The 12,367-nt window shown below is 35.4% G+C and overlaps 1 protein-coding gene across 1 annotated transcript; it reads left to right on the forward strand.

The window, feature by feature from the left end:
* The first annotated feature begins 3,872 nt into the window (after window positions 1-3,872).
* LOC144453640 (uncharacterized) lies at window positions 3,873-8,333 on the forward strand. The gene is made up of 5 exons (XM_078144968.1): window positions 3,873-4,063; window positions 4,963-5,118; window positions 5,675-5,847; window positions 6,484-6,644; window positions 8,271-8,333. The coding sequence occupies exons 1-5, from the start codon at window positions 3,873-3,875 to the stop codon at window positions 8,331-8,333; spliced, it is 744 nt and encodes a 247-aa protein (XP_078001094.1).
* Window positions 8,334-12,367: the final 4,034 nt, after the last annotated feature.

Genomic DNA, 12,367 nt, shown 5'->3' on the forward strand with positions numbered 1-12,367 from the left:
ATAAAGCAGTCCCACCTCCCCCATAGTCTACTTATAACAGAATACTGGTTTGAAGACATCACCGTGTGGTCCAAATTAGCACCTCTATTTGTACATGTTTATTGAGAATGAGTGATTAATGTAAATCCGACAGGAGTTTTAAAGCGAATTTTACGGAAATGGGGGTACGTGGGTAGTCCGAGGATGCTCTGACTTGAGCACGGCGTCAGATATATTTGGTCGGTGTGACTCCGTTCTGTTCTCAGTCAGAGATCTTGTCATCAAACACCGATGCCGAAATAACGTTTGAGTTCGGCACCGATTTTCAACGGAATGCTATTCACGTTGTCCCAATTTCAACTCGTCCCATTTCAACTCGCCCCAATTTCAATTCGCCCCATTGTCAACTCGTCCCATTTCAACTCGCCTCAATTTCAACTCGCCCCATTGTCAACAATGCGTGACATCAAGTGGTCAAGTCATTTTCTAATATAAACTTCAATAAAGGAATTAGAAATACGTATAATTTCCAAATTAAATTTCCATCCTTCAATTAATCTCTGTTTTTGTGTTATTTCTCTTTTACTGTCACTACAAATCGGTAAACTGATGTTTTAAGCACATGGGTGACTTTTTCAATATAGAATGTTTACTATTATATTGTAAAGCAAGTTCATATCCTGTTCTGTCTCAATCCTGCTATTTTTAAACTTTAATTTCTCACGCTGAGCTATGACATCCTATGGGGTATTGAACATTACATTGGCTTTCCTAGTCAATTGGCATGTTCTACCCTACCCCTTTATACTGCCTTTGAAGCCCGATTACTGACAACGTGACCTTCATTTGGTAAATTGAACTGTATCTTGTTTTTAGTATAAAAATGTATTTTCTGTTTTCATATCTATACATCAATTAGGCTTAAACGTAATTCATTTGAATTTTGCGCCATTAAGATGTAACAAGGACACATATTACTCCTACCGACAAGTATTCACATGAGTATTTATACATTTGTAGATTTTGTTACATCCATGAGTGAATTGTTTGAATTCAGGTTTTTTTCTTATCAATGTTTCAAATATAGATATCATCTTTGAAATGACATGAAAAGTATATTTGTTGCACATTACTAGCATTGTTCCAAACATAAGACATTTTTAGGTGATGCTTGACATATCATTAACAATTTCGTTGGAGGGAATTCTGGGAACCAAACAAACTTTGAAGCTCGAAATCTATTTAGTGACGATCACACAATGTCATACAAGCTCAATAAATGAACTTCTTTCGTTTGGGAGGAAGTCCTGGCGTCAATGTGATTCATGAACTTTATTTTCGCACTTCTAACCAAATTTCGAGAACTTTCACGCCTGAAATGAAAAGTTCTCTATTTATACTAAGATGTTCATAAGTGTATTACAATTTACTGAATGTGATATGCAGTGCTGGGTTTTCAAAGGTATTCTAATGTGTTTACCATCATGTTTGTACATTTCATCGATCAAAGTGTGGTGTGACTGCTACAATTTCCATCGCGGTTTACATATATAATATATATTATCATATATATAAACACATTGATCTTGTACTTATGAACGTTCGTTTAGGGGAGGGGGCGAGATGTTGTCCTAAATGAACGGAGTTTGTTTATTGAGGTTGTGCGATATATTGTGCGATTGTCAAACAATGCTGAGGATATTGTTTCATGAGATTTTGAACTCCTATTTTTGTTTGAAAATGACCTCTTTTAGGCTTTTCAAGATTGTATAACTCCATTAGGGATCGCGTGATGCAGAATAGGCGAAAATACCAACGCTAATTATAAGCAAACTACAATACAGTTACGATAAATGACCTTGTTTCCCTATAATACAGTAATGTTAATAGTCTGGTTGATAATGACTATTATATTTCATTTTGCCTTTATTTGATTTATCATCTAACTGTATTAATCTTTTCTGTGCTTGTGTTTACATTGTTACACAATCATCACAACCTATGTTCTAAATTCAGATGATAATGTTAATTCTTATGATATGAGATATAAACTTAGTAATAGTTTTGTTTGGATATCAGGGGCGGGGTAAATTTTACAAAGATCTTTAGCTGCCCTCATTGTTTTCATTTTCGATGGTATATTATTTTAGATTTAATTCGATTAAGTTTTTCGTCAATTTTATCATTTCTTATTCCTCGTAAAACACGTGCACTAGATAGAACTATGCATTTATCAACAATGCAGTTCTTGTGTTTTATTAGATTAAACTGATAATTATTTAGTTTCCTTGGAATTGGTGAAAATTTAAACCCTTTTGTCATTCGATTTGTGACAGGATTTTCCATATAATGGAATAACTGAATTTGATATTTCATAGCCTTCTTGACATGCCATTTGTTTCAAACACGATTTATACTGTATGCAATTCCTGTTATATTCAGGCAAAACATTAAGTTTGAATAATTACTTTAGTCACTACATAAATGTTTGATTGCGGGCCAGATAGGATTACATTGTCATGTCATTGTGGTAAATTTACACAAACAAGTGATTGACTGAAATAATACTTTCAAACCATGCATATCAGTGTTAAAAGGAGTGTTTAATGCAGATGCGGGAATACATTAAAAAAGAATGACATGATAAGAAAGAGATTGGAAGTTTAGTTTAGTTTAGTGATGAGAGTGATGAAGGGAATGGACATCCCATAATACTTGCGTGCCCTCGTGGACCCTAAGTAGAGTAAACTCAGCTTATAATACAAAAGTGTATGGGAAAATTGTGTTCCTCCTAAGCTGACTTGATATCAGGTATGCGAGAACAATATGTACACATTGGTATACAGCGTTACATTGGTATTAGAAGTACATAATATAGTGATCCAGTGATATAAGTAGTAACTTTTTTTTGCAACGTTGCTGGTTAGTTAAATGCACAAATTAAAGATCATTATACCTATATATGGTTGGTATTTCAGGCAAGATGCAATTGCTAAGATATATTACCTTGATTTTTCTGTTTCATAATAACAAAACAGAAATTTGAGTTAGCAGACCGTCTTTGATGATCATATTAAAATATCCAGTGTACCTTATGTAATTTGTTATTTTTAAGACCTTGCCAAAGACATATTACTTGCATGGGAGAGTGATATACCTTGTATATGCTAATTATGCTAATTACTATTAAGACACTTTGATACATATACCTTGTATATGCTAATTATGCTAATTACTATTAAGACACTTTGATACATTTTACATGAAAGGGATTTGATGATGACAAACGTGCTCAATGTATTCCCATTGTACTGCAAATCGAATGAAATATAACCTGCATATATTTGTATTATAAAAATAAAATGTTATCAGTTAATATGCTGATTGTAATTTTATATAATATGCATATTATGCTGATGAGTAAACACACATATATCACTTAATATGAGTTTGTTGATGATGGTATAAGATATAAAGGAAGTTTCCATTTCAATCCTATACTGATAGACGTGTAACATGCCTTAGTGTTTTTGAAATGGTGTATACGTATACACTAAATGTTATTCATGTAAATTTAGCTAATTAAAACCACAGCTGAAATATTAAGCATATGTAAATGACATAGCAGATGTCGAATCATCAAATGATGGTCCTAGTATGCTTTTTCAAACTTATACCTATCCATAGACATGTTACTTGCCAGGTTTGTTTTCGAAAACTGCATTTGAATATGGTATTTCCGTCATTTTCACCATGTTCCACTACTTAGATTTTTCCAGACTTTTGAAATGTTGTTCAGCATAAAATGCTGAGTAAATAATTTCTGTTGCAATTATGTCCTGATCTAACATAACTACTGTATACAACCTTTTTAAATAGAACTGGAAAAGGAGATGTCTAAACATCGTAAAGATTACTGGGAATTGCGTTCCCAACAATTCCAACCATCCGATGTCAGAAGTGTATTATGGTCCAGTACAAAAACCTGGTCAGAAGAACTCAGTAGGTGTGAAATTGAAGAATTTATGTCAGTGCTCCCAGCATTTGAAGGAAAGGTTGTATGTGACCTGGCAGCTGGTATAGGGTGAATATCATGACTATATATTCTGATGAGAGGAGGTTATGTTATACTGTCTGTCTGTCTGTCTGTCTGTCTGTCAGTCTATCTATCTATCTATCTTTCAGCTATGATATAAAAACTGTTGCAGAGCGATCTTAATGAAATTTGCTACACATCTTCCATATGGTAATGACAAGAACTGATTAGATTTCGGTAAACATCCAATGAACATTAATTAGTCATTTGCATAATTTATGGTTTTCAGTAATTACAGAATGCATACTTCAAATGCATATTTCAAATTCAATATAATTTGGTACATATGTTAACCTTAACAAAGCGCATATGGCAGTTGTTTTTAATTTTTATGTGTAATTTGCATAAATAATCATTTCTGATAATTAGGCAATATTTTTAGAATTCCAACTTTAAGTTTCACATAATTTAGTACGTGCATGGCATGGATGGTAAAGATGTCCATCTGCCCTTTTAAACTTGTTTATGTCACTTATAATCTTAATGATTTATATGGAATTAATGATGTTTCGATAATTAGGCAATATCTTAAGTATGTAAGCTTCAAAACTTCATATAATTTAATTAATTTTCCAATTAAGGAGTACATCATGTATAAATACCTATACCTCAAAAGTTTGCATTCCAACAATGTGTGTAGGAACAAAAATCTATGCTTTTGCCCTTATTGTTATGCATTCAGTTTAAATCTGGTTTACATCTGGTTTTGGATTCAGTTTACGTCTGGTTTAGATATGAGACCACAGGGAACTGGAGGCATACATGCAAAGATTTGGTTTTGACTTTTATGTTCAATAAAGATGATTAGTATATATATAGCATGTAAACATCCCAACTTTATCTGTCTTGTATTCTAGATTATAATACTGTACATTTGATATTTCCAGACGATATACCAGTCTTTTGGCAAAAAAAGCCAAACACGTGATAGCTGTTGAACTTGTAGAATCGTACACTCAAGAGAACAAGGAACAGAATGGTCACCTGGGAAATATTGACTTTATCACGAGTGATGTGGTAAATGTGAAACTCCAACCAAACAGGTAATATAACATTCTAGCATCATTATCTCTAATGTTGTCTAATACAATATATGCTGAAGACTGGAATGGTTTGACTTGCTGTCAGGCCTTTGACATTATTGCTTTCATAGTAGGATGGATCCATTCAGTAGTCCAGGGGCGTTGAATTCTCCTAACTCAGTCCACGGACGCAGTAATTCAAGTTTTTTTAGGAATTTTTATGGATGCCATATGCAGTCATACAATGCCTTAGCTCTGGAAATATGTACTCCGAGGACTCCAGAGTCCTCGGATATATACTGACATAAGACCTCCGGTATGTGTCGGAGCGTACAGCAAAGCCGCAATTGCACCTTCGGTGAAAATCTACATTTAGTTGTTTGTAAGAAAGCCCTGAGGTCTAGCAGTTAGGCTAAGAGAGCACTTGTCGGGTCTACTGCCCAGGCTGTTGTTACCGATGTTTAATAATAACATTTATAAACATTGTCTCTAAATTACCACGTATTATTATTTGACTCAAAGGAGATATTTCATTATGAGTTGGTCACAAAAGTTCTTTCGGTATATTTTATTACAGTGTTGATTTGATTTTCTGTAACTACCTACTTCAGTATTTGGATGATGATGAAACTAAGCAGTTTGTTGCTAGGGCCCTTACGTGGCTCAAAGAAGACGGCTACCTCTTCACACGAGATATGACTGACGGTCAGACTTCATCAGTCAATACTTTGTTGCTTTGTATTCGTGAAGGTTTGAAATTTGTGCGTGAGGCAGAATGGGCAGGGGGGTACTCAAACTTTTGATGGTTCTTTATTGATTCCTCTGAACCCAGGTCTTGAATAATGATGGCGTGCGTAGAGTATCATGTACTCCTTTGGGGGCGGGGAGGGGGGGGGGGGGAGGTGCTGGACGATTTGGACCCAAACTCACTTTGCTTGTTTTTCAGCAGCACTAGACAGCAAATTTATTTTTGCTTACTAGAACGGAAATCGTTAGGAGTTTAGGTGCCACTGGCGTGCCCACAGATAAATGTACACGTATATCACACAATATTTTTATTTCATATTCTGGAACTATATTTTTCTGTCTTTAGTTGCGCAACAATTTATTTCCACTTTGGCCTACAGTAATGTTTTCCCCTCGAAAATCTACCAGTTTCCCCATTTCAAATGGTATACTCCTAACTCAAATAATTAGTTCTAAAATGTAACTTTGAAGCAAGCATGAATAACACACTGTCACTGTAAAGTTTAACATGTAGAATACTCATCAATATCAATAAATGTTACTAAAAGGGGGGGGGGGGCTGGAGCAGTTTTCAACAGACAAAAGTTCCTTTTATGTGAAAAGATAATTTAAATACCTGAATTTTGATTTCATTCATAGATACTACAATGACACTGAAATTAGAAGTATCCCAACCTCCTTGTCGACCCTTATCATCGTACAAGGACATCTTTGCTGAAGGGCGTATTCCTGCAGAAAATCCGGATGAAAATTTTAAGTTGTCATTGATAACGATGGCTCAAGTACAATCTGTAAAAATGGTAAGCCACAATATAACATACGATCTATCGTTTCCTGCAAACTTTGCTATTTAAAGTAATACAATAGCAACTTGAACAGGTATACAGAAAGTTACCCTCTGCGGTAGGTAGGATGGCCAACCTGACAAGCGTGTTGGTGGGTGAGAACTCTAGCCAGATCGACCATACAACATTCTATGGAGGTTAACTGAAAGAGAACATTTCATATTCTTTGCAAACGAACGAACGAACGAACGAACGAACATTGCATTATTTGTAGCATAAATATTCCCAAAGATTGATTGATTAATATAACAAATATAATATGATATGATATGTGATATGATATGTATTTTATTGTCATATATATACTGATACATATGTAATGAAATGTGTATTGATTTTGCGTGTAATGAAAAAATTACAAAAACAATATTCTGTAGAGCACTCCTAACACGAGATTGATGCGTTAACAGAGAACTTAAATTGATTTATTAACAGTGCAGACTGCAGTTGGATAAAAGCTAAACAATGTGCGATTAGAACCTGATTTGATCGAACAGTACCGCTCGCCTGAGCGAATAAGTTGGAATAAATTACGTGCTGGGTGGAAATCGTCTTTTACAATTGACTGAGCTCTTTTCTTTACTTGAGCGTTGTACAACTCATTAAGAAAAGGTAGTTGGCACCCAATGATGCTACTGGCAGTGCTAACGATTCGATTGAGGGGTTTCCGGTCATCAACTGTAGCATTGCCCCACCAAACGATGATTGACAGTGTCAGGACGCTCTCAATCACCGCTCGGTAGAACTTGATCAACAGTCCCTGGCTGACACGGAAGCTTCTCAATCGTCTTAAGAAAAACAGTCTTTTCTGTGCTTTCTTCACAATATGATCAGTATTGATTTCCCGTTTCAGATCGCCTGAGATGTAAACACCGAGAAACTCAAAATACTGCACTATTTCAACCTATGAATTGTTGATGACTAGAGTGATCTTTATTTTTAGTTCAAACGCAATCCAACAAATTTAGAATTTTGCCATTTAAACTTCCACTTCTGTCTAATCCTTTACGTCGCACTACACATCTCAGGGTCCCTCGCTGCGAACACCAAGAAATTAACTAGGTACGCTCAAACAAAGTTTTATTTCTGGCAGAAATTGACATGATATTTATGAAAAGCCCCCCCCCCCCCCCCCCCCCCGCCCAAGTGAACGCAGGTGATTTGCGTTTAAAGGGGGAACGCAACTCCACGAAATAATGGTATTTTCAAAACCTTTGGAGTAATTTCGATTTCACTTCACACAACGTCCTTGGTTGCCAACACCAAACTAAATATCCAAAACCGTTCTTAGGATTCATCAGTATTCAGTTTACATCTAATAAATAGCCATGTCTACTGAAAGAGTAATCATTAGAGGTGAAAAATAGTGGTAATAGTACAATAAATGAATACCATAATATGATAGGTATAACATTTACATAGTACAATAAATAATTCTACATTCCAAATTTACCTGACACGTTCATTATAAGGAGCAATAATGTAAGACGCAGAACACTGGTAAATGTGTTACTTTTACAATGGTTTCATTTTTAATGAAAAATCCGAACCGAAGTAACGTGACTCTTTTTATATTTGTAGGTGCGTGGCAAAGAAACCGATTTTTACTTTCTTAATCAGAAAACCCGGTTTTCCAAAGACTGAAGACCAGCTTAATCGTGACTAGAATGGATTAAAGAACACATTAGATTGTCATTATTTTCATAAAAAGGTGTAAAATCTAATATTTAAGGAAAGTTTTACCTACAGTGGTGTAAAAATATGGAACAGTTTACCACTTGACTTAAAATCATGTCCTTCACTGCAGGCTTTTAAAAGCAAATGTAAATATCATTTTTCAATTGCAAGTGATTCATAATTTCAGTCGTGTATTGATGATGTTCGTCTATTTTTGTTTTTATACCTATTATATTTTTGCTTGTTTTTTCCTTCATTTGATGTGTGCAGTATTTAATGTATATATTGTATATATTTTAATGTTTTTCTCGACACTGTGTGAGAAGAGCCAATGGCTCAACAGTCTATCGAGATTAAATAAAGTCTAATAATAATAATAATAATAATTAAATAATAAGTATATAGTAATAATAATTTTTATAATAATCAAGTTTATTTCAATACTAACCACCCTACCTGGGGTAGTTTTGTATGCTGAGTTCAAAACAGGGGGTCATTTTATGAACATCTGTTGCCATGGTAACCAAAACCACCATAATATGTTAACCATTTTTTTCCAAAACTTGACATAAAACATTGAAAAAAAAGATAATACAGTGAAAAAATGCCCTTGTATTAGACATGTATGAGTTAGTGCTACCTGATGTAACATAAATTGTATAAAATTGGATAGCTGTTTCCATGGAAACGTATGGTAGACGTGAAAATTATGTTTTCATTATATACACATACATCTCACAAACAACATTCTAAATCTGATAAATATCTTCTTATTTGCACATTGACCCTACTACCAAGGGTACTTTGTCATGCTGAGTTCAAAAAAGTGGTCATTTAATAACATCGGTTGCCATGGTAACCAAAATAACCATATAACGTGAATTTTTGACAAATTAGACATAAAACACTTTAAACATTTCAAATTTAGGAAAAAAACATCATTGCTGTTGGAATGTATGGGTTGGTGATATCTGTTGTAACAAGGTTTCATGATTTTTGAAATTATCTGTATCAAACCTATGCAATTCTAAAAGTAAAACTCTAAAAATCACCAGAATAAATTGTAAATTTACTAAATACCTAAATACCAGCAGTCCTTGAGAATTCGAACTACACTTGTCAACTTGGTTCAGTCTTTCATCACAAAATCTCCAAATGTGTACACATACATTTGAGCACAAGTTGACATACGCGACTCCATACTGTATATCGTTTGTTTATGGATAGAAATTCAAAATCCGACAGTTTCAAAGATCGTCTGCTGCTCCAGCTGACACTGTAGTTTAGTATTGTGAAACTCGATGTGTGTACATGCGTATGTACGTATTTCTGGGTCCCAAATTCAGACGATAACAGACACCGATATCATTCATGTCATCGGGGACAGGTGACATCGCGGTAGCATTCATTGTTACAGGAATACTTATAAATTATCCAGAAATTCTCGATCATAAAGGCTTGCGAAGTGTCGAGTGTGAGAAATGGCGTCCGTTACTAATACTACTGTGTGCGCGCGAGGTGAATGACGTCACTAGAATTGAATACAATGTAGCAAAGTGCGTTACATTGTCGTATGTTTGCATATGCGGTACCGCGGTACACACATCACATACAAAGTGAGATAGACAACGATAGAAACAAACTCACCAGCTTACAAATGTATTGTTTACATGACTTTGCCGACGATGAGGAATAATCATCATTAATTTACATTAAACTTAGTTGCTAAAATTATGGATGAGTTAAAACAACAAGGGACATTGCATATATTTTTTCCGACATTTCATAGGCGAATGTTAATATGCAGTGTTTTTTCGGAGTGTCTGTTGAGGTGTGGGATATTTATGACATCAATTTGAGGAGTATTTCTATGAATAATAAGTACTGGTTACCTTTGATAAACGGTTGCCTAATAAAGTACACTGAATCCACTGAACTTTAATGATGTCTATATCGCCAGCAAACGTGAAACTGAGATGATGTGGGGGAACGGTTATTTACGTATACTTTCTAGGGAATTGCATAACATACATGTATATCCATGGCCGATACATGTATTTGACCTAAAACCTGTTGTTCTGTATCTCTTTGTAACGTCGTTATTGTTGCTGTTGTTGTTGTTGTTGTTGTTGTTGTTGTTGTAAAGATTCAGTTTGCTTCATCGTACATTACAGTATAGCAAGTATAGTATAGTATATGACAAGTTGAGAACTACACGACACGTCTGTTTACATGTAATACAGGCTTCAACATGTGCCTTATGCAGGAGTCAATGTCACCCCACCCCCCCCCCCCCCACCTCGGGGCATAGTGGGGGATTTGGAAATTAGTCTTATAAAATTTGTCAAATTCCCCACTCCCTGGGGCAAGACATTCTGGAAAATCACCACCTAAAAGAAGTAATACTCCCAACATTTCTCCCACCCTAATGGGTGGGGCATTCACAAATTCTGACTGACACACAACCACTCTTTTACGTCCGTGAAAATGTCTAGGGGGTGAATATGAGGCAATTGCCCCACCCCCTCGGGCATTGTTTCATGGCAAACACGGTCTAATCCCCCACATTTGTCTCGAATCGCCCGAGGTGGGGTCCCTCGGGCATTCATACATTGACTCGTGCATTAGTAGGAGTACGTTGCGTTAGACTGGTTAGTACCTTGCCTTTACCACGTTTCCAACCCGAATTAGCAATTACGATTTTATGTGCATTTCACCTGTTTCTATTTCAATCGTGCACAATGAACCAAGAAACACAACACTCTAAAAAATATACACACTATACTTGCCAATGGTCATCACAATAAACTTTACCGATTCAACGAACGTTTTGAAGGCCAGCAGTAAATGTAACTGGTTCCCTGACCAATTAAGTAGTTCCCCGCTTGTGGCTCATGATCAAAGTGAAATCGAAAATTGTGTTTGAACTGATATAAAGGCAAGTCAGCTTCATGATGATAGCAGACTACCGAGAGTTGATTGCTTTTATTTTGATACATAATTATAACATGTATCATTGTCGAAATCAACATAAAAAGACACAACGCTGTACTGATGTTGCAATTCAGTGTTGCCATATTGTTGTGTCTACCTGGATCATGGCAAACACAGGTTCATATAACATATATGGTCATAACACAGTACAGTCAATACGTCAAAACAAAATGATAAATAGATAAAACAAAAATAAGACATTCCTAGCCATAGTTCTCTTCAGCATGTTCAAATTTTATTTTACAAGACAAAAATAGTCATAGACGATACACCATGCCACATGTACAGTGAGTCTTCAGTACACGCACGGGACGGGAAGTTTTTTGAAAGACAACGAAAATGCTTCGTGTCACTCTGTGGATGGTAATGAACGCAATCAAGAGAAAATCAAATAACGTGAGTGCATAGTTTTCAAGGTGGCTGGTTATCAGACAAAACTAAAAAGCCCAAAGTGTAAAATAAGATATCTAGAAAATATTTGACGATTGCGCGGCAATCACGAGCGAAAGTGTTCTAGGTGAATTTAACCCTTGACCTATTTTCATAAGGACGTCGAAGGAAACGAGGTCAGTGTGACATCTCAAGCATGATCAACAACGTTTGCATGAGTGAGTACAACTAAATGTTGTCTAAACTTTAGTGGAAGAGAAATTCTGTTGATCAGACACAGACTATTTTCAAATTCTTACAACATCTTGACGATAAGAAGCAAGTGTGACACTGACAGACAGGCTAATCCGTCCGTACACCATACAGGAGGCACAAACATACCACATATGTGCATCTGGTTGACTGCGATTGATTGTGATCACGTAATATTTAGCACTAACTTTATGCTGTTGCTTCCAAATATTATTGAACTGCAATCTTTCTAAACAAGTCATGGAAATTGCCAGAAACCTGATTATTTTATGACTGAATATGTTACGATCATAAATTCCCTTACTTTCAGTTAAATTTTCTGATGGGAAGCATTTAGTGTGAAATCTGATGAGCGACATTGATGG

The sequence above is a fragment of the Glandiceps talaboti genome, chromosome 2 (assembly GCF_964340395.1).
Source record: "Glandiceps talaboti chromosome 2, keGlaTala1.1, whole genome shotgun sequence".
Taxonomy (NCBI): domain Eukaryota; kingdom Metazoa; phylum Hemichordata; class Enteropneusta; family Spengelidae; genus Glandiceps; species Glandiceps talaboti.